Source organism: Aptenodytes patagonicus, chromosome 3 (assembly GCF_965638725.1).
Source record: "Aptenodytes patagonicus chromosome 3, bAptPat1.pri.cur, whole genome shotgun sequence".
Lineage (NCBI taxonomy): Eukaryota > Metazoa > Chordata > Aves > Sphenisciformes > Spheniscidae > Aptenodytes > Aptenodytes patagonicus.
In genome coordinates this window covers 49712175-49736517 of record NC_134951.1, presented here as the reverse complement: position 1 = coordinate 49736517, position 24343 = coordinate 49712175, and the positions used below count along the sequence as shown (strand labels likewise).

The 24343-nt window shown below is 34.8% G+C and overlaps 1 protein-coding gene across 3 annotated transcripts in view; it reads right to left on the bottom strand.

Moving 5' to 3' along the window:
* Positions 1-24343, bottom strand: part of GRIK2 (glutamate ionotropic receptor kainate type subunit 2) — a 452717-nt gene that overhangs the window by 171759 nt on the left and 256615 nt on the right. For all 3 annotated transcript variants that reach the window (XM_076333304.1, XM_076333303.1, XM_076333305.1), the window contains one exon: positions 15094-15300. In XM_076333304.1, coding sequence (XP_076189419.1) covers positions 15094-15300 — 207 coding nt within the window. The remainder of the gene's footprint in view (positions 1-15093; positions 15301-24343) is intronic.

Genomic DNA, 24343 nt, shown 5'->3' with positions numbered 1-24343 from the left:
AGAGAAGGATGTTGTGGGGGACCGTGTCAAAGGCCTTACAGAGGTCCAGACAGACGACACCTATAGCCCTTCCCATGTCCACTGAGGTAGTCACTCCATCATTGAAGGCCACTAGGTTAGTCAGGCAGGACTTGCCCTTGGTGAAGCCATGCTGGCTCTCTCGAATCACCTCCCTGTCCTCCATATGCCTTAGCATAGCTTCCAGGAGGATCTGTTCCATGATCTTCCCAGGCACAGAGGTGAGACTGACTGGCCTGTAGTTCCCCGGGTCTTCCTTCTTTCCCTTTTTAAAAACGGGGGTTATGTTTCCCCTTTTCCAGTCAGTGGGAACTTCACCAGACTGCGACGACTTCTCAAATACGATGGATAGTGGCTTAGCAACTTCATCCGCCAGTTCGCTCAGGACCCGCGGATGGATCTCATCGGGTCCCATGGACTTGTGCACCTTCAGGTGCCTTAGACAGTCTCGCACCTGATGTTTTCCCACAGTGGGTGGCTCTTCATTCTCCCAGTCCCCGCCTTTGCCTTCTGCGGCTTGGGCGGTGGGGCTCGAGCACTTGCTGGTGAAGACTGAGGCAAAAAAGTCATTGAGTACCTCAGCCTTCTCCGTGTCCCAGGTAACCAGGTCTCCCGTTTCATTCCAGAGAGGGCCCACATTTTCCCTTGTGTTCCTTTTATCCCCAACGTACCTATAGAAGCTTTTCTTGTTGCCCTTGATGTCCCTGGCCAGATTTAATTCTATCAGGGCTTTACCTTTCCTAACCTGATCCCTGGCTGCTCAGACAATTTCTCTGTATCCCTCCCAGGCTACCTGTCCTTGCTTCCACCCTCCATAGGCTTCCTTTTTGTGTTTGAGTTTGTCCAGGAGCTCCTTGTTCAGCCATGCAGGCCTCCTGGCGTTTTTGCCTGACTTCCTCTTTGTTGGGAGGCATCACTCCTGAGCTTGGAGGAGGTGATCCTTGAATATTACCCAGCTACCTCTTCCCTCTAGGGCTTTGTCCCATGGCACTCTACCAAGCAGATCCCCGAAGAGGCCAAAGTCTGCTCTCCTGAAGTCCAGGGGAGTGAGCTTGCTGTGCGCCCTCCTCGGTGCCCTAAGGATCTTGAACTCCACCATTTCGTGGTCACTGCAGCCCAGGCTGCCCTTCAGCTTCACATTCCCCACCAGCCCCTCCTTGTTGGTGAGAACAAGGTCCAGCATAGCACCTCTCCTCGTTGGCTCCTCTGCCACTTGGAGAAGGAAGTTATCATCGACGCATTCCAGGAACCTCCCGGATTGCTTATGCCCTGCTGTGTTGTCCCTCCAACAGATATCGGGGTGGTTGAAGTCCCCCATGAGGACCAGGGCTTGTGAACGTGAGGCTTCTCCTACCTTTCTATAGAGGGCCTCATCCACTCTTTCTTCCTGGTCGGGTGGCCTGTAGCAGACCTCCGCTGTAATGTCACCTATCCCTGCCTTCCCTTTAATCCTGACCCATAAGCTCTCGGTCGGATCCTCATCCATCCCCAGGCAGAGCTCCATGCACTCCAGCTGGTCATTGACACAGAGGGCAACACCCCCTCCTCGTCTCCCCTGCCTGTCCTTCCTAAAGAGCCTGTATCCCTCCATCCCCACTCCAAACATAGGAGCCACCCCACCACGTCTCCGTGATGCCAATAAGGTCGTAACCCTGCAGGCGTGCACACATCTCTAACTCCTCTTGTTTATTCCCCATGCTACATGTGTTTGCATAGAGGCAAACATCCTATTTATGAATGTGGGCAGGTAGGAAAATGGTCAAGGCAAGGAATAGAAATTACAAACCAACAGTTTTACACAGCAAAACATGCTATTTATCATGAGAGATTGAGTGGTTAAACATTGGAACAGGCTGCCCAGGGAAGTGGTTGAGTCCCCATCCCTGGAAGTATTTAAAAGACGTGTAGATGAGGCACTTAGGGACATGGTTTAGTGGGCATGGTGGAGTTGGGTTGACGGTTGGACTCGATGATCTTAGAGGTCTTTTCCAACCTTAATGATTCTATGATTCTATGATTCTATGATTCTATCCTGGCTACTAAAGTCATTTAGTGTATTTCCTGAATTTCATCTATACTTTAAATAAAATCCTGAGTTATCTAGCAGAATGTCAAAAGACAGAGTATGGATGTGGTTCCAAAAGGTAAGTTCGATTCTTTGGCAATTCACTGATAGGATTCGATAAGACTGGTAGAATGAAAAAGAGAAAAAACAGAAAAAGGAAAAAGAAGAAAGGTTGTTTTCACATAGCACAGAAAAGGGATTTTAAAAGAAAAAGGTTCTTTTGTAGTGGTTAAAACTGTGAAAATTAAAATTAGAAAACCATAATACCCTAACTGTAAAAAGCATTACTTAGGTATACTGCAGTTAAACAAACAGGAAGGCAATATTCACTTACCCCTAGTCTCAAGAAATTTCAGATGAACAGCCCCCTGAGTACAGATCATCAGAAAAATTCCACAGATCTCAGAGCAATTATTGAGAAGACTCTAGTGTGAAAGTCTCCTACCACTTCTGGTGTCAAGTAACTTAAAAGTGTACTTAAAATTTTTCGTCCAGTTTCTTTGGGAAACATAGGATGTGATCAGCTCAAAAGATCATGTAATAAATAACATTTATGACTATCAAGAAAAAGTATATGCATTATTATTCTCTATGTGTTAATGTAATATTAGAAATATTGCTGGGCCTTGCTTTACTAAATGCAGACTGTGCAGAAGTTCCTTGCTCTTTGGAAAATAATTGCTCACTCTCAACTGCTCTTTTGTTGAAAACTACATCTTCAGTCTGTCCTGTACTTGAAATCAGTAACACATCCCTTGCCTGCAATTTAATAGGGAATTCATAGATGTACTTCTGCTATGCTCCTCACTGAGTTAATACCTATAATTTGCACACTTGACCTAAGCTTCTGGCTTAGGATTTCTTTGACATTTTAGATTACTGAGTTTTTTTATTTCCCTGGCATTTTTTCATGGCTTTCTGCAATACTTTCTGCTGCTCTCTATCTGAAGTTTATTTTCTGCATAACATTTACTCTGAGTTAGGATCTGTTTGTACATTTTTCCATGGGAATATCATATACAGCCTTTATTAGAGGGTGACTAAGTATACATGCAAATTGTGTCATCTCGTAAGTGAATATAGAGACCAATGTTTGGCTGTCGGTTTGAAGTAGTAGTAAAGCTGTAGTTGCTAATAATTCTATGGTCATGTAGAAGACTATCTCTTTGATCTTTCACCTTAAAGCAAACCAAAAAAAAAGGAACAGTAGGTGCATAGTACGGCATATTTGAGTGAATTACATTGATAAATTCAGACATGCAAGATAAGAATTTGCAGAGAGGTTCTGTAAGTCTATGAATATATTCAGTTTGCTTGAAGTGAAAAACAGAACCTCAAACAACAAAAGAGACATGGTTAGTTGCTTGTCAGGGAGAGACCTGCTGTTTGTTCAGCTTGGGACAAATGACGTTGGAAATAAAAGGTCAGAGCACTTGAAGTTGTGAATTAATGAATTAGCAATTAGACTGAAAGGCACAAAAAGCACAAGTGATATTTTCTGGCATACTACAAATTATCATAATAAATTATCCTATAGACCCCAGGACAGATTTCACACAGAAATGAAATGCTACTTTAATGAGGAAAAGAAAGCATGCAAACAATAATACCTGGAAGATAATATGAATATTTAAAACAGTAAACATACACATGAAAAATATGTTACAGGCACTTAACAGTTAAAAGAATTACGGATACTTTATCGTGACACAGAATAACTGGAAGGAATTGGAATACTATTTTTAAATATTAAATAATGCGAATTAGTAGCTTTGTTTAACGAGAAGGTTGTGCTGGAAAACTGCCATCATAACAAATGTAACTAAAAATGATTTCTGGAAATTCAGAGAAGAATGGTTCAGTATAGAACAGTAATGCTTAATCTGCAAGGTAAGTAAATGTATACCAAGAAATAAAAATGCACTCAGAATGGAGGGCCTTCAAATGGTTAAACAAATAAATCAGGAAAGAGAGAAATTATAAACAAAACATAGAGACAGCTGAAAATACAAGCAGATAAGGATAAGAAAACTGAAATACAAACAGTAGTATTTTAAACATATACAGAGATTACAGAAAAAAGAGAACTGTGTCTCTTTTTTTTTTGTTAAAGAGGGTAGGTAAAAATAAAATAAAATGTCAAGATACTAGAAAATAACATAAAAAAACTTCAGCAGAAATCAGTAGGCATTCAGTTTACCATCTATCTATATTCACCAGAGTTGTTGGTTCAAGCAACAGCTATACCATAACTGCAGACTTGCCAAAACACTATGTGGTTTATGGAATGTTACCCCTCAAAACATCATCTCCCCAAAGGATCAGAGTTCAAATTTATGTTATATATAGAAAAAGTTTAACATGATTAAAATTTTCATCATGTGACACCTTAGATTCAGTTGCAGATGCTAGCTTAGACCTAAGATTTGAAAAAAATGTTACCTGGTCTCACATAATTTGTCAAAAATGTAGCCTAAATTTTGTACTTACAGAGGAGCTTACACTCCTCTGTAAGTACTTTACATTATGTATTAAATGACAATTTAAGTTCCACTTTTGTAATGCAAAACTGGTCAATGTATCCCATGTAAACTCATACAAGGAAAGGAGTAATTATTATAAAAAGTGTGAAAGCTTTATAGCTGAACAGGATATTTTGTAATGAAATCTATAATGAGCAAAGGAGACTTGGAAACTCCAAAATCAAGACAGATTTATGGATTCTGTGGCTGAAAATCATTCAAAGACAGGTAAAATGTTACAGCTTCTGCTGAGCTGAGTATTTATTTTCCTCCCAATGACATTCATTCAAACTAAAACCCAATGAGTGGTTTGTGAATGCTGAGAATTTAGTATGTGTTACTATATCTTGTATACTGAGCTGAGATTTCCTCAGCGTATTAAGGACATAACGTTAAAATATTTCCCTGGAATATAATTTATTTAGATGATGTTTTACCTAAAATGTCACAGTTTTCAAAACAAGTTTTCTTTAGCCTTACTTCTGGACCTTTAAACCCTTCCTCTGAAGGAGTGCTGAACACTTTCCACCTTCATTTCAAAAATGTAGATGCAAAGTGTTAAGAACCAATATCAGCGGATTGCAAAGAAAAACGCTCAGACAATGGAAAAGTATTGTGGCCCAAGCCTAGCGATGAATTCAAGGTTCTCAGAACAGCAACTGACCAGAATCAGTACAAAACCACTCCACCTGCACAGGTTTAGAACAATGAAGATTAACACAGACCACTAACCACCTGCACGGGACAAGCACACACTTATCCTGCATGGGATAAGCACACACTTATTACACAAACAATGGTAACTGATTAGTCTACCCTTTAACACAGGTGATTTGATTAGTCTACACAACTGTATTGTAACATATATAAACCCTGCCTTCTTCAATGTCAGGGTCCCCAAGCATTAGGCTGGGGCACTGCATGCACATTGCTTAAGAAAAAATCCTTTGTAATTCTATCCTTTGTCCATGTCTCTCTCCTCGGTCAGCGATGGACTCCCAAGGCACAAGTGTGGGTTTGAGTCCCACCAGAAACAGAGGCACACTAGTGGGTTTAAGTCCCACTAGAAGGGAGGTGGATTTGAGTCCCACCAGAACTCCTGGTGTGTTAGTGGGTTTGAGTCCCACTAGAAGGGAAGTGGGTTCGAGTCCCACCAGAATTCCCTTGACATGAGCTTATAAGCCTGTTACATTATCTACTACACTCACATGATCACTCACTCCTTCCTATTATTCATTAAAGATCTGTGTAACACTTTGCCACCTCTAACAGCAGTATTTACACTCACACATTTCCTTAGCCTGAATAGCCTGAATATTCCTTGTCATAAGAAATGAAAAATAACTTTGTCTGTGAATATAATTTTTGTTGATGAGTAATATTATGCATCATTTAAAATATCCCATCAACAGAAATCATATATTTTCACAAAAAAAAAAAAAAAAAAGGCCTTATTAAGCCTATTTTTGAATGTGAAACTGAAGTACATGCAAGTTGTTGGGTGTTTTTTTCATTTTTTTGATGAATAGATGTGGTTACTCCTCACGTAAAAATGGACAAAAGCCATGATGTTTTATCTAAGAAACAAGATGATTAATTTAAACCAAGATTTGTAAGATAATTTATCTCATGCTATTAGCCTAATAGAAAAATATTTCATCAAACTATACAACCAGATGAAAGACAAGAGTTCTATCCAGATAGCTTAAATGATCTATTTAAAGGTAGGGAAAAATTAGGAACACCAGAAAAACCCCACCCTTGTTATGAAGGCACTGTTAGCAAAATTACTATTTTCTGCCTTAATGGATGAAGGTTCTCAGACAGCTGTTTTTCACATTATAGTTTCTCATGGTATTCCTTATTTTTTCCAGCTCCTAATACAAACGTGATAGGTGACAGGAATAATGAAAATAAGTAATTGGAAAATAGCATCGTTCCGTGAGAAAACAGCTATATTTACTTGCATAAACAAGGATTGGCATTCGGAAAAGTCTTAGTATACTTTATTGAGAGGGGAATTCTTCTACTCACTTTTACTGACAGTAATTAAAAAAAAAAAAAGATGAACACTCCATGAAGACTGTAGCAAGTGCAGTACAAATAAAATTTTGTAAAGACAGATTGTAACCTCACAGTTGCTTCAAGCAAGACCTAAGTGTGAGTTAACACCAAAAGGTAAACACCTAGGCTCTTATTCCAGACCCTTTTCTGAATTAAACTAGAGCTTGTGACATGCTCTAAGGTATCCCCATGCCTCTAGTTGCTGTTCCATCAATGAAAGGATCTCCCGTAGGTCTTAGATCTACCAGCACTATGTGGGTATCTTGGAGAGCTTAAGGAAGCTCAAGTGGCACCAGACACTTATGTGTGGGCTACTGGCTTAATCCATAGCAATTTAAACTCCCATCACAGCCAGTGAAGGTCTAACCAATACAGATGATGGAGTCTAAAGAGCAATTCAGCTGACCAAGCTCTAGAAAAGTGTTTTGTGTTCCTGAATCTCTCTACTGCATAAGAGATACCTTGGATAGCCAACCTGTCCTCAAATGTGCTGCTCTAGAATAGGACAGATGTCCTCTGTCACATCTGATGCCTTATGCAGATGTGCTTGTGATCATGGAGCATCTAACCTGAATTACTCCACTGGACACAACTTTAGACGGTAAGTCAAATTTATCTCCCGTCTCTGGTATGATTGTTTTCACTAGGTCTCTACTGGCTAAAACAGAAGCCTACATAGCTAGTGCTCCAACAGACACCTTCTACCAAAACATTCATTTAGGCATTTTAGTCCTGAACTTAGTCTCCCTCAGCCTGTCTTCTCCTCTGAGGTACAACATTCTAATCTGTAGAATTGTACTCAAGATTAAATCGATGTTATGAGGCCTGATGTAAGATATCAAATAGGTTCTAAAAATGTATCTGAAAAAAGGAGTTCATATCAAAATCCTCCATCCTCTTTGAGAACATCTGCAATTATTAGTACCTTCTTTATGTAATAACATTGAGAGTAAAGGTAGGCATTGTCAAAAATTACCTTTCACATTTATTACACGAGCTGCCCTTGTTTCATAAAACTACTGCATTGTTTACCCTCCCAAATTCCATGCTTTTCACAGATAAACCTCATTTTTTTTAATGAGTCAAAATTAACAAGATTGCCATAATGTTAATTATCTCAGCAAATAATTTGACATGCACAGAAGACAGTCATCAAAATTGTATCTATTTAATATGTTAATGGACACAAGTCAAAGATACCATTTCTCTAAATAAAGAAAATCTGCCCAGGATTACCAGGGCTTTGGAATAATATTATTTATAGGAAACAAAAAAAAAAATGTATATTTAATGTGCTCAACACAGCTTCATTTTAAAGTAAGATAGAATAGGAATTTTTTTTTCTTAATATTGATGATCAATTGCAAATTTCAATATATATTTTATTTGTAAAAAAAGTAAGTTCTCTTTATTAAACTGGTTCACATATTGTATTGTACTTAGGTTTTCTGTAACTAGTATATTTAAAGAAATAAAAGTCCTTCAAAAACAAGAAATATAAAAAAAACTCAACAACTTAAACGCTTATAATAAAGAAAACTTTACCACCTCAAGAATGCAGAAACACATTTTTTGTAAAGCCAAACTTTAAGAACTAAACTTTAAAGTGTTACCAAATAAAATACTGCAATTACACGCACTCAGTTCCCCCTTCTAAGAATGCAAATAAGTATCTTTGTGAAAAACAGAAAACAAAGCCAATTAAGCAGTGCTCTGAGTTTCTGTGGGTTTGGGGTTTTTTTTTGTTTTGTTTTGAGGTTTTTTGCACAAGTAAATGTATGCTGTACTTTCACAAAAGATGCACACTCATTTTGCAGATGCTGGTGGAAAGATATCTTACTCTGAAGTTGATTTTTTTTCAGACAAGAAAAATGTTAACAATAGACTCGACAATTATTTTGCAGTGCTTGACACAATATAATGTATTTTAATATACTGTAAGTAGTATCTGTTCTAAGGAGCTTAAAAATAATACTGCAAGTATGGAGAACTAAGAGAGAATAGCATCAAAATCAAATTAATTTTTTTTTCCTCTAACAAAAATCTTTTGCTTGTTTACTCAAGTAGAGAAAAATGTAAAATATGTGTTTCATTGCCTGGTATCTCACCGTTGACATCATATAGTAGCAGGGGAAGAATTATTCTTAAGATAGCTGATAAAAAACTTGTGCCCTAGAATTCTTTTATTTTGTAGAAGTCAAAAAGTTCCATGACAACAACAACAAGTCTTTACCCAAGTCTTCAAAGGGAAAATCACTAAGACCCCAAATTGACTGGGGGTCAACATATGATCCTAAACTCAGTATCTGATCCTAAATTTCTACTTTTATCATAACTTTTTTTAATTAAAATGTTGAATAGATTTTGTTTCCCTTCCTCTATAGAATACCAAAACCAGAACAACAAATTTCAAAGAGAAATTCACTTATCATTAATTGATTGAAAAATACCTGCCAAAAGAATTTCTAATGAAAACAATGTTTTTTATAATGTCCTGGTTTTGGCAGGGATAGAGTTAATTTCCTTCCTAGTAGCTGGTACAGTGCTGTGTTTTGGATTTAGTAGGAGAATAATGTTGATAACACACTGATTTATTATTTTGGTTGTTGCTAAGCAGTGCTTAGCATGTGACGTCCATACCATGTGACATCATGCTCAGTATATAAACTGGGGAAAGCTGGCCAGGGGGGCCGCTGCTCGGGGACTGGCTGGGCATCAGTCGGCGGGTGCTGAGCAACTGCATTGTGCATCGCTTGCTTTTTATATTCTATTATTATTATTATTATTATTATTATTATTATTATTATTATTATTATTATATTTCAATTATTAAACTGTTCTTATCTCAACCCACAAGTTTTCTCACTTTTAGTATTCTGATTCTCTCCCCCATCCCACCGGGGTGGGGGGAGAGTGAGCGAGCAGCTGTGTGGTGCTCAGTTGCCAGCTGAGGTTAAACCATGACAGGTAACAACAGTTACAGTCAGTAAATTCTCTGAACTGGGAAACAAAAAAGATCTATTTTAGGATTCACTTCAGAGTCAAGTTCTCTGTTGAAATGTTAACAATTGTTACTAACAGTTTCTGCAGAACACAAAAATAAAATATCAAGGAGTTTTAATGATACTCTCATGCTTCAGACTGGAATAGTGATGTGGAAAAAATAGTTTGAAACCTTTCTTGCAAATCCTAAGTAAGATCTTGCAATACTAGTCACCATTTTTCTATCACCACCAGTTTAACTTCTCATCAGCAGTGCATTCAAATGTTGTCATATATAAAGGCATTCTCTGGAGAATCTTCTTTTTTTGAATCTCAACTTGTCTCATATTTCAGACCTTTTTTTTTTTTTAATGCTTACTCAGTTGATAGATCTGTTTCAACTATGACATCTATATTTTAAAAGAAATATGAAATGAATGACAGTTCACAGTCATAAATTTTGGTCACAAAGGAAGAGAGATAAACCACTGTGTCAAAGTCCTGAATCTTCCAAATTCAGATAAGTAAGGCAAAACATGTTTTTAAAGTCACTACTGATATTCTGCCTGTGGTTTACTAAATAGGCTGTCCTGCAAAACATTCGTATTATTTGAACCTGATGATGATGACTAGCACAGCAGCCCTTAGCAAAAATCTAGGGACTCTTGCAAAAAACAACTAACTTATTCTGAGAAATACAGAAAGGAGGAGGTGATGTAGCATTCCATTTGATTAAAAAAAAAATATCGTTAAATGAAGACGTTAAAATCCAGTGATCCTCTATGGACAAATATTTTGAAAATGGACTAATAATAATGTTCAATAAGTAGTAGCATATGAGTAAGTGTCAGTACATTAACTTAGGAGCATCATTTGAAAAAAAAAATCAGTAGGAGTTAAGTGTTATACATAGCCTTGAAAATGTCGACATCAGACCAGTGTTTTCACTAATACAATGAGGCAGCCATAAAGCAGATATGGTGCTCTAAAGAGCACTGACAGACCACAGGTTTTATTGTCCAGCACGTATAATATTGGTGCAAAAAGACAGAATGCTCAATCTTTCTTTCCCCTAAAGAGTCTCTAACTCCCTGCTACTGTCAAATTTTCTGAGATTTTGGTTAATGAAAGAGGCATGGCTAAACTGTCCTGCACTGTGTTGAAAATCTCAACTGTCAGACCTTTTGCATGGAAGTTACAAGGAGGAAGACTGCATCTATCGTTGAGGAGAAGAGGCAAGAGAAGCTCCTGAGCCTTTCCTTATGAGGCTCTATACAGCAGGACTTGCTGTAAGAATGAAGAAAAGAGAGAAAGTCCAAATAATGTGATGAAACTGCATTTGAAAAGGGGAAGAACATAAAAGAAAAAGATGGAAGAAATTTAAATTCCTTTACTCATGTAAATTTTTCTTTGTCTCAAAAAGGATGCAAACAAAAATCTATATAGTTGTTTATTGGAAGCTTTTTTTCACTTCTATACAGTAATACAAAGAGCTTGGCTCTAGTCCTTCAAGAACATAAGGACCTTAAATTAGGAAAAAAGAAAAAAAAAAAGAAAAAAATAACAAGTTATTGGAGGAAGAGGTCTCCAGAAACATTTTAAATTGATGATATAAACATCTGAAACTATTCTGTTTCATAGAAATAAAGGGCCACTATTTTTATAAATGTAAGCATCTTGTATGTAAGCATTTATTAGTAAGATATTGATTTAAAAAAATTCAAAAGATACTGAAGTAAAACACAAAGCTATGTCTCAATATAATTCAAATTCAGTAGTGCTTTCCAATTGCCCAACTCTGTAAGTCTTAACTTCCTCCAAGCTGCAAATCCTGCTCTTCTCAGGTACAAAGAAAAGTCCCCATTTAATCCACACGTATAATAAAAGAACAATCATGATCCAAAAATTGGACCTTTTCTATAATTATTTATGAATCATAAAAGATCTGCAAGCCTTAAAGTCTATTTGTAATGCATAAGCTTTGTGCTGTAGAAGAATCATTCAAATAAAGAGCCAAGAAAAAAAAGGTTATTTTAATGGTATATAATAATAACAAATTACTTCCTAGTGGATTTTTCACTTTCATTTATATCTCTGGGAAAGTATAAAATAGTAATTATTGCCTGTTTTAGAACCCAATGATAAGAATGTTTTGAATTAATTTTGGAGCTGTAAAGTAGAATGTCTAACAGAAAAAAAGCAAAATTATATATTTTTATTCTATCATTACCTACTAACTATAGAGGAACATAATTTACACACTCACACTATATATCTCATACAATTTAATATAGTGCTGTAACAACTTTTAGCACCACAGAACAACCTGAAATCTCCAGAATTTATAATTCAGTTCAAAACCAATTCAATAAATCTATCCTTGAATAAAGTTCTTGAACCAAAGGCAACAAGTCAGTATAAAGAATACTTCTTTATGAAGAATGCAACCATAAAGGATGGAGATACCTGGATTTTAGCTCTGCCTCCCCCAAATATCTAGCACCCTTGTCTTGAATTAACCAGAGAGGAGGATAAAATATTGAATGAGAAATTGTGGCAAAGAAATCAGACTGCTTAACTAGAGAAATTCAATTTAAAACGTTTTCATAGGGAAATCTCATCTATATTTGCTGTCCTAGTGAATATTTCTCTTCCATTTGAAGCTATAGAGACCACTGTCTTTTCCAACAAGAATTCATTATCACTCAGTTGTCAAAGGGAAGGGATACTGAACTCATTTTTCACTTTCAGTATTTATCATTTATTCAAAAGGAAACTAGTCATTGTTTGGAGACCAATATCAGAATGATGGCATATGTGAACACTGAGTAAAACAGTCAAAGAAAGAAGAAATGCGAGCAAACTATGGGAAAGGAGACGGAAAACACACAAAGCCTGATGTAAAGGCTTGAGTATCTCTTCACACTCTAGAATTTCAAGCCTGAGACTGACATGATATGCTGAGCTCAGTTCAGATAGCATTATCTTCATTTCACTTACACTTTTGAGTCCAAGCAATCATGTAAAGTGACTAAGCACAGATTTAAACAGTTTATTTAAAAATTTAGATTCTATTTGGTACTTTTTATCTTTATATGAATTGTGCATCTTCCTTTCTACACACATTATATACAGAAATTATCCATTTTATTTATTCTTGAACTACAAATGCTACAAACTACCCTTGTAAAGATATATATTATAGTATCCTTTCTTTCTGAATTTAAGTGACTGACAGTTAAAATACAACAAGCAGATAAAAATAAAATGAATTCTAAAATTATGTTTCAAATAGATGTAAGTACTATGGCAACTTTCAGAAATTTGTCTTTATTCTGTAGTGTATTTATTTTAATTAGAAACTCACATTGAAAAATTTAGACAGAATCATTTCACCTTTCCAAATGAAATATTGAGTTTATTACATTACTTCATACAAAACAAAACCTTTTTGACACTTTAAAAAATATTCTCTAAGGGAAAAGAAAGACTAAAAAGCTAAGCTAATGGGCCAAGTGAAGTACTAACCATATGGAAACATCAAATGTGGTAACTATCTATCTGGAATTCTTCTCTAAATTCTTGTGCATCAGTTCTGAGGTCTGAAGTGTTGCTTGCTAATAAAATGTAGCAATAACATACATGCAAATAAAGGGCACAGATGCATAAATAAATTGCATGTATTCAAATAGATTTCAAAATAAGAATAGATAAAAACAGAGAAAATTTTAAAGGAAAATTTTAACAATTGAGAAATTGAGAGAGACTAGTAAAAGTTATGATCCAGGTTAAGAAGTTAGACTACATCTTCCATGATACACTAAGCATAGTATCTAAACTTTTTTGCCTCCTAAGTAAACATCATTTCAAAAGCCAAAATAAATTTTAATCTAAATTTAGTTATATGTTATCTATGGGAAAAAGGAACACATGTTCCATTCTTTGTTATCAAGTGGAAAGGATTGGAAAAGCTCCTGTTCCACATACTTAACTGCTGCAACTTCTTCAAATGCATTTTATTTCACGATTATCTTAGTGAAAACCTTAGGAGGCCATACTAGTGCTTGTTCAAGAAAGCTTTAGGGCTGGATAATAAAACCATACCAAAATATGATTTTTCTTTGCTTCTGAAGAATTATATAAGAAATACTTCCACAATATCCACCCCAATCATGGAAAATTACTTCCAGATGATGATAGTACCTAACAACCATAAAATCTAATAGCTATGCATGCCTATGCATTTATACATGTATGAAAATATGCATGTATAGAGATGGAAAGAGAGTCTAGCAAATATCTGTTTGCTTTCTATGTATGTGTACTAGGTGTAATACATACACACATTTAAAGATAATATAAATATAATACTCCCACTTGTTCTTCTTAAAAGTGTGAAGCTAGGCATAACCAACATCTGTTGCAACAGCTATACAAGATTGTTATTTACTAGAAAAGCACAAAGTTAACAACCCTTCTAGTAAATATGAATATTTTGATTAGCACATGTTCTGCCCATCTGCAGAAATCTTAAAGCAAATTGAAACAAGATTAGTGAGTATTTTTCTTCAAGTTATTCATGCAGTTTCTGCCATTATTAGGAGGTTTCACTTCAATTAGCTATAAAATATTCTCCCCTTCTTTCTATTTTAAATGACGACAGTGATGCACAGAGTATGTTTTATCTCATTCTTTGATCAAATGTCTCTGTATCGAGCAATTCGCCCAAACAAATGTAAAAAGGGACAATGACGTAATTTTCAAATTGACTAAAATGCTTCTAAGAGACTGAATTCAACTGGCATGACCAACTGGGAAAGTATGCTTTGAAGGACACAAAGTAATGCCTGCCTTACTCATTTACAAGTAATTGCAATGGTATCTGTTTTGACACACATTGCATTACTTTGCTGCTTCAGTATATTTTGATATTTTTGTCCTACTGCTTGCACTTCATTGTTAGTTTCAAGAAAGATGTTCTTCCTCTTTGTGTATATCAAATAATTTATGTGTTTACACTACATACACAGAAATTTCTCCAAGACAAAGTCTCAGATCCACTATCAGAAAAGGCCGGACTTCTATTGATTAATGAAGACATATGTTTTGTCACAAAAAAATATATATTTGTTCTCACAAATAAATTCTGAATACTATCTATTCCATATTTTGGCTTAGGTATATGCCACGGAAGAGCTAAACCAGTTTGGCAGAAACAAACACTGCCTATAGGCAAAACAGAGGTGCAGAATAGTCTTTGTGTAACAAACAAATTCTACATTCTAGAAACCATTGATGTGAATCTACTTGCGTTACTTCTTTAAACATCTGCACTTTCCAAAACAGTACTATTCAAATGGCATTATCATAAAAGTTTTACAATTTGTATAGACAGAATTGAAATCTAAATGGATAGTAGAAAGCATCCAAAGGTTGACTTACATGATCAATCAGTTCACGAACCATTCCATTCCACTGTCCGCTGGCATCTTCCTGGGCTCCATATTTTCCATCCTCCACCAGTCTAATCTCATAGGAAAATCCAAGGATAGTAGACAGCTCCCTGAGGAGGTCTATGCAATAACCTTCAAATCGATCATTTCCGTACAAGGGTTTGTCAGACTTCTTGAACATAACATATGGCTCTTCCTGTAAAAATTAAGACAGAATGGATAATGAGTGCCCCCACACCTTTCTTTTCTTTTTAACCTGAAGTCGTACACTGTCGTGATACCACTCCCTGTACAAAAAACTAAAATGAAAAGTAGAATCCTTTTAGCTTTTGGTTATATCTGTCTTTATTTATCTTCAAACTGAAGTTAGTCAGAAGACCCTCTTTCTCATTTTTATTTGAAAAAATGACACTGTAAACACCATCGACATATCTTCAAGGAATTCATATAAACACTAAATTTAAACGTGCTCCTTAACAAGTTACATTGTACATTAACATCAAATGCATTGTTTGGATGGACATTGTAAGACTCTTAAAATGCAGAAACAATGTGCTTTGGCAACTGGAAAAAAAATATTAATTCAAACCCCAAACATCAATCAAATACTTTTAAGTATTAGGTTTTACACTTTTCTTTACACAAGTATTTTAACTGTTTTCTCAGTGCTTTGTTAGGTAAAGTATAGAAAACCCACAGGGGGAAGAAAAAGTCAGTGAAATCACCTACTGTTCTGTTGCCTCAAGTTATAGGCTGCCATTTACAAGACTGCAGCAAAACCAGAAAAAAAGTTAACTCAAAAAACAAATTCTATGATATCCATTCCATGAAAACTGAATTTATTTTCCTTAAACATTTATCTTCTTATATTTAATTTAAACTACAATAGACTTTTTTGCATAAAGTGATGTGCAAACAGAACAGCAAACAAATTAAAATGATTGGCAGAATATTCATAATTATGGGAAGAAACAACATTTAGCAAAATACAGGATTTGTACATCTGTTTCTCAATATAGGTTAACCTTCCTCAAATACAAAGCTGAAGGAAAAAGACAAAAAACAATAGGTAGAGTTTTCCACTACCATATGGCACCGATAGTCAAGTTGTATTTGATAGGTTAAATACACAACTCAGTCTTTGCTCATGTTTTAGACAGGCTGTTTTTATTTTTTACAATAAAAAAATAAGCACCAAGTAAGGTAAGATAAATGGTAGTAGATGCAATTACTGCACCAAATACAAGTCTTAATGAATAATCAGATAAACTCTCCAGGGTAACTTAACAAATGTCATACAGCCCTAAATCTCCACATCAGCACTCAGTGGAGTTAAAGGCACTTCATTCTACAGGCATCTGACAGCTTTAATAAGGATTTGTCAGCATTCCTGATGTAAACATCTATCTTGAGGTGTCCCATGATTTAAGCATTATCTGTATAAAACTGGAACTTTAACATATAAGATTTTACCCGAAATGCAAGGGAGAAAGCAGGGATATCTCTTGCTCTTAAAAGAACTGTGTTCCCCTGTTGACTCTTACACTTTTTTTTTTCCTAAATAAAACAAATTACTGAATCAAGACTCTGCTGAGATTCTATTTTTATATACTTCTATTGAAATTAATAAGGTTACGGGCATATTTTAAAAAAGTACACCACTGATCTTCATACAATTAACAAGGAATGTAACATGAAATAAACTGTCCAAAGAAACTACTAGGATGTTTTGACAGAAACTTCAAACAATAGATAGGCAAATGACTCAAGGAGAGCTCTTCTAGATGTCATACTGACAAGAACAAAGGCCTGACTGAAAACACGAAAGTTGAAAGCAATTTAAATGACAAGGATCATTGAATAATTCTTGAGAAGCAGAGACAGTGACAGAACAAAAACTATGTATGAAAACACTTGTTAATAAACTCAGACAATTGATATGAAATATCTCATAGAAAAGAACTGTAAGGAAAACAGTTTTTCAGGTGAAATGAGAATTCCTTAAAGAAAGCACACTACTGGCCAAGCAGAAGCTATGCTAAGACAAAACACAGAAAGTGTAGAAAAAGAAGCAACAAGACTCAAGCATGAATTCTTCAATGAACTGAAACTCAGAAAAGGAAGTATGGAGGAAGTGAAATTTAACTCAAAATATGAAGGACAAACAGAAAAGCAAACAAACAAACATAAAACTTATGCAGGGAGAAATGCATAAATGCAAAAGCAAAAAATACAGTACAATTAGCAATCAATATTAAGGATAAAAAGTGACATTCTAGAAGCAAGGATAAAAGGAAATTCTAGGAACTAGTTCATCTGTTGCCCAGCAGGAAGAGAAAACCATGAAATGACATTACAAAGACAATCAAACCGTTTGATGATTTTCCTGTGCCTGTCTTCTCTGAAAAGGCTAATGCTAATCAGATAATGTACAAAATTAACACAAGAAACACATAAAAAAGTGTTTAGACTAAAGTAGGGAAAGATAACTTCAGTGAGTCCTTGAACGTTAAGTATTTTCCGGAAGTTTGGACCTGATGAATTCACAGAAGAACTGGTTTTAGCAATTTCAGATCCATTAGGAATTACCTTTAAAAATTCATGGAGGCTTCAAGGAAACTGTAAAAGGCTTATCTTTAGACTATTCCCAATCCAAAAAACTTCACAAATTCGAGAAAGGAGGGCTGTGAAATTGTAGACTGATTAATGCAATTTTTAGAAAAAAAGTATTTTTATCCTAAGCAAATTATAAAACTATTTCATTTGAGGGAACCTAAAGCTAAGAGAATATGGAGAAGGGAAGAAGTTGAGGAAAATCATTACATCATGTTATATGCAAAGTCATCCTGTTCTTCCTAAAAATATGAAGAAAATTTCACTGTCCAGAAATGTGCACTTCATTGAAAGAGATTCATTATCAATCTGGAAATTTATAATGTGATATTCCTTTATAGGGTACAGTTAAATATTTCCACTTATTCTTGAACAGAAAAGATGCTAATTGGATGTGTATTCGCTCTACAATGGGGCAGGATCAGAATTCAAAATGGTAAGTTTCAGAAAATAGAAGAGTAATTAAAAAAAATGGCATTCAAAAGGAATTAATGAATATTTCCACACTTCAGATGAATATAAATTGCAGAAATTCAGGAGGAAAAGAGCTGATTAGGTCGCAACTCTATAAAATTAATTTCTAGATATTATAGGGGATCATGTACTAGACTCAACAATACCACACCATTAACTGAGAAAAAAAAAAAACAAAACTGACCTACTTGGATCTGCTTTGAGCAGGAGTCGGGACTGGAGGACCTACAGTGGTCCTTTCATGTCAAAATTATTCTATAATTTTATATTTTTGACACTATTAATGTTTCAGTTGCTGTATGCCATTCAGTTTTGAATACTGCAGTTCAGGAGAAAAATGAACCAAGATCTACAAAATAGGATGAGGAAAGACTGAAAGAATATAGGTTGTTTCACTTACGGAAGAACAGACTAAAAGGGAAGTGATAGAAGTCTTCCACACGTACAAAGTTGTTGCAAAAAAGAACCAGAAAAGTTCTTTTCTGTAGAGGGGACAGGAATTAATAGCCTTAAACTTTGGCAAAAGAAATAAAGGTTAGAAATTAGGAGACACTTTATAACGGTAACTATACTTAAGTGCTACAGTAGGTTATCTAAGAATTTGGACTGCTTTGCTAGAAGAAAAAGCTAAGCTTAATCACCTCTTGTTAAAAAGGTCAGGAAAACAGCTACCTGTGGCAACTGTTTCTGATGTGAAAAGACCATTCACCATCCAGGAAGTGAAACCATGACAATTGAAAAATTGTCCATTTCAGCTGTGAGGTTCTGTGTTTCTGGAATTTTCCAAAATGTCTGGAACTTCTTTATCAACAGTAGTTAATTCAAATATATTATCCTATATTAAATTGGGATTAAATGCACAATAAAATTGTTTAGCTACACTTTAAATCCTAAAATTTATTTCTGAAGGTGTAAAAAATCCTTTTTCAGATGTAAAAAAACTTAGACTTGTGCTTCCCAATTATAACATTCTATATATGCCTCTGTAGGCATTATGAAATTCCTATGTAGCTTGAAATGCTCATGTACACAGATCCTAGACATTTGCTCTCTGGGTTGTTCAGATATTTGCAGAGTCACACATCCCCCAGCCTCTCTGGAATCTTGACAAGATTCTTGTCAACAGTTTTGTTTCTGTCTTCCATTCCATGCAACCCTGAATTATATGAGGCAGAATTTAAATATGTGTGATATCAGGGAGGCAGTATAATTGCCAGTTCATGCTTTTATGTCTCCTTTACTTAGTAAGGAAAGCAGGATTTTCTTCACTGAGCCATCCAGCTCATCCATACAGTCTTATATATTTTCCTGTAAGAACATTACAGTAATCCTCAATCACTTTATCTGTTCTGCTAATGTTTTTTTACATTTTGTTTAAAAAAAAATCTTGCAACACTTTCTGGAATTCATAGCTCCAACTCCATAGTCTTTTATTATTCTTTACTCTGACCAGCTTGGATAAGGGCTATAATAGTCTCTATGCTACTATTTAATAATTATAATATTTTGTTATGGAAAAAAGCTTTTGCTAAGATTGATCAATGAGTTATTAATATTCTCTTAATGCTGTCACAATCCTTACATTAAGTCATTACTTAATGGCTCTTGCTGCTTTTCTTTATAGTCTTCCACTGTCCAAAATATTTGCTTTTTCTCTTCAGACCTTTTATTTGCCATGTAGAGCATTTTCTTACTTAGCTTCGACAGGATTCATCTTTAATTTATCAGGAAGTGGTTTTTGGCAGCTTCATCTGTGATAGCTCTTATTAATCCCAAAGTTTTCTCTAGTTCTTCTCTTTTTCCTCTGGTAATGTACAATACATATTCTAAATATTGAACATTGCATTTATGTATTTTGGACAAGTCCATGCAAAGGATCTACTACATGCTTTATTTGTTCAAGTTTTAAATTTATAGTATGGACTAATGTAAAACTGGTTGCCAAGTACACTCTCAGGAAAGTGTTTATGCATTAAACATATGATCATCCTTGTTTCTTGGTGGATTATCACTTCCACCAAAATCTTTCACTAGGATAATTATCATCGATTAGGTAGACAGAGTATTTAAACTGAGTGATTTGTAAAGATTGGCAACTGGTTTATACTTACTTTAATATTGTTCACAATTTAATTTTGCTCTTCAACTCCTGAAAACATGACCCTTAAAAATTACTAGACCACATCACGAAACGAGTTGGTCAGATTTGTTTTCAGAATGTTTACAAAATATTCTTTAAAATCTTCTGAACAGTTTCAGTTGAAATTAATACTCTTTCAACTGGACACATCTCCCTGGAAAAAAAAAAAAACACCTTCCCCTTAGCACCTTTATTATTGCTTGGAACGACATGAGTAGCTTGAAGCAAAAGCCATTGAATAAGCACTGTCTATACACAGGTGCTCCAAGAAAAAGATTCCTCAATAAATCCTCATGCAGAGCCAATGTTTCCAGAAAACGTGCCTACTCTGAATTAACTTAGGCTATAGGAAAGGGATTCCACCATGTATTTTTATCAAGTATGCTTGTCCTGAAATAAGAGCAACCAAAGGGGGAGTTATTGCACTTTAAAAACAACCCTTTTCTTCATCCAAATTAATCTTGCTTCTAGTTTAGCTTATTCCTGATGTGAGAAATTTGCCAACTTTGTAGCAAACCTTTGACCAGCTCAGCAGTAAGGAATTACCCAAATTAAGTTTACACATATAAAAATACTTAGAATATGGAAATAAATAAAAAGATAAAGGGCACTGGGAATAATGAGAGAGATGAAAGGGACATGGGTAAATAAAGTTTTGATATCATTAGCTTAATTTTCATATTGGGAGGCTAGAGAAATTGATGTTTTCTCACAAGATTTAAATCATAGAAGTTTATAAACCTTGTGCAAGAACAGAGTCTAAATTACATATACTCAAAAGGTTCACATATATAGTCATACATCTAATTCTACAGCTAGATAACTCATAGTATTTAATGTAAATATTTTTAGAAAAAGCAAGAAATGGAAAGGCTGTCATTTCAATGCCAACAAAGACACATATACTGAGCAAGAGTATCCTTATGTATCTGTGCTCAGAAACACGCAGTACACTCCTCCAACTTTTAGTGTATACTTCTATCACCAAACTGTCAAATTTAATCTGAAATCAAACACTGGTTTTGTTTCAACCAGTTATATTTCATATGGATAGCTTTTTCTCTGAAGGGAAAGTCTTCACACCACTAGTTCCTTTTAAAATAAGACGGTTTAAAAGAACAACAAAAGCAAACAACTAGAAACTTCAATTTTTCACTGGAGATAAACTGTCAATATCTCTAGCACTCAGGACAACAGTATGACAAGACAACCCTCTCTGGGTTTTTTTTAGAAATTTGAGATATACTGCAAATAAATTCTCTTCAGTGCTAAGCACCCACATTGCACCTAAAGGAGATAGTCACATGAACAGTTAGTAGTCTGAAATGTTCAGTTTGGCTAATTAACACTATGAACATGAGCTTGGGTTATATGGATAATACAATCACCCTTCAGCGCATGGGTGGCTGTAAATATTCTGTCAATGTAATACAGGTAAGCGATTTGGAAAAAGTTAGTGTTACAGAGCTGAAAATAATTTTCTTGCATATGCCATCAAGACTATTTTCACTGGTTCTCTCAATAACATTACAGCACCATTATTATTATGTCAGTTAGATTTCAACATGTGAATATTAAAAACAGGTCTTCCACGTATGAGCTGTCTTTATGATTTGCAGCAAATTTCTGCCAAGTTCTTCAAGCTCATCACATGCATATGTGATTTATTCAATGACCAGAGAACAAGAATGTATACCATGTGTGACTAGAATACTTTGAGTTTGGAAAACATCAGTGTATGTTATCATAACCATATTTTTAAAGGCTGTTGAAGAAAAAACAGGAAACTAACCAACCACTCACTGTACAGGTGGTCACTCGAATTGACTGTGTATACCAGCCTACTGAAGTTGCCCATGGCTGCTAACATGAGAGGAGCCATCTTTAAACTGTGTATTAGACTGCCACAAAAATGACTGTTTGAGTGCCAGAGCAGAATGTATAGGTTATGCAGAATTTATATTCTGTAGTTCTGATATAAGTACCATCTTAATAACATTAAAGGGAAATATACCTTTAAAGCTGTGTATGGTCTTGTATCCTGTTCTTGAAGCTTGACTGTAGTTTGGATGCAATAAGTTGCAATAAGATGTTTGCCTTTCAAGTGCAAAAAGTATCACGACTAGTTATGAAACGGTGGTCATGATTGTCAATGATTGTGTAACTTTACTTTTTTTCCTGCCCATGGGGACCTTATGTGGAGTGTAAGTTGGATCTTGCAGAGGAAAGCTGCCTTTTAAAAACTACCAGTTCAAAGGAAATAAAAAATAGTGTCAACACATTCATCAACAACTGTTCAGCCTTAAACATAACAAAATCCAACACACTTGTAAAGAGATTTCTGAAGAATAAAGAAAAAAAAAATTTTTTTTGAGCAATTTTTGTCTAAAAAAAAATTCTATATGAAGCAAGTATATAGCAGGATGGAATCTTTCCTTTCCAGAAATGTTATTCTATGTCTTAGTAGTCTTTAAATTCAGAGGAATGTAACTCTGCGATACTCTGCAGAACTCTCAACGATTTATGAGGACCATGAAGGGATAGGGTTTTATTCTTGGAGAACATTCTAGTCCAGTGAAAGAAGGTAAATGAAAGACAATCAATTCTAGTGACTCAAAAAGTGATATAATACAAAGTGATCTTGTTTCATGAAATGCAGGTTTATGCCTAGGTAAAAAGACATCTAATTTATGTGTCCTTTATCTCAGCACAAGGAAAAGCAATTAGCTGCAAAAACAGCTAACTAGTACCTAGTTGACTAGAAAGAAATAACTACTTGTTCAGTACAAAACATTACAAGAAAATTAATCAGGTCTAGAGAGGATGCAAGGTAGAAAAAAAATTTTATTAAAAACTTATTAATTATAATTGCCAGGATAAAAAAATGAGAAGAATTAGAATCATGATGATAAACCTAGCAGGAAAATATGCATTCTCAGAATAATTAAATTTCTTGTTTCAACCATTAAGAAAAGACAAAGTTAGCTAAAATACTTGTATTTCTTGTTCATATGTCATATATTAATTGAATGATTCTTGGTCAATGTTGTAAATGATAAATTAGAGGATGACACACCATTTATAAATACATGTCACTAAGTGGTACTACACGTGTCTATGTAACAGAAAGCAAAATCAGACTTTTATAATCATAACAGACACCAATCTGACTGAAATATATAGCCAACTGACACAGTCAATACTAAAATTACCTAAAATAAATAAATAAAAAAATAAAGATTAAAATATAAATACCTAACTCAAAGGTACTGAAAGCACTTTTCATATCAGATTCAACTGACAAATAAATAAATAATTGCAGAATTAAAAGTTTATGCTAATTTAAATAAAATTGTCATAACTTCGTTACTTATTTGACATATAAACTGATAGAAGGCCAAACCTGCCTTGAAGAGAACATTTGCAAAATAATGGAGCGTTTGATAACAAACATGGAAAGGGATCAAAGAAAGTTCTCATAATACATAGAAATTAATCCTGTATCTTTCTTATCTATTTAAGCAATGTTTGAGTGCAAAACCTAAGCTTCTTGAATTGCTGCTACACAAATTTTTGCAGAGAAATTGACACACATTTAAATTCATTAAAACCTGGCTGGCCAAAGTTTAATCCTAATCAAGTAAACCCTTCTGAAGAGCAAAGTGTTAAAACCTGTCTAAGTATCCACTCAGTATATATTTGAGTATATACTCAATATATATTTGTGATTCTTTTCAGTGCACCATTTTTTTTTAAACACTGACCCATTTTCTTACATTGACCTTTAAGCAAAAAAAAAAAAAAAAAAAAATCTGTTTTTTTCTGATAATTGAGTGAACAGTAAGTAACAAGGAGAAGATATCGTGCAGACAAAGATTTTGGTAAGATGGACTCAAGAAAATAGTGTATATTTTAACATTTTAAAGGAAAGCTTTGAGAAACAATAATGCAAATCATAGCTTTAAGAAAGAAATTTACCCTGAGAACCCCTGTTGGGAGCAATTTACTTAAT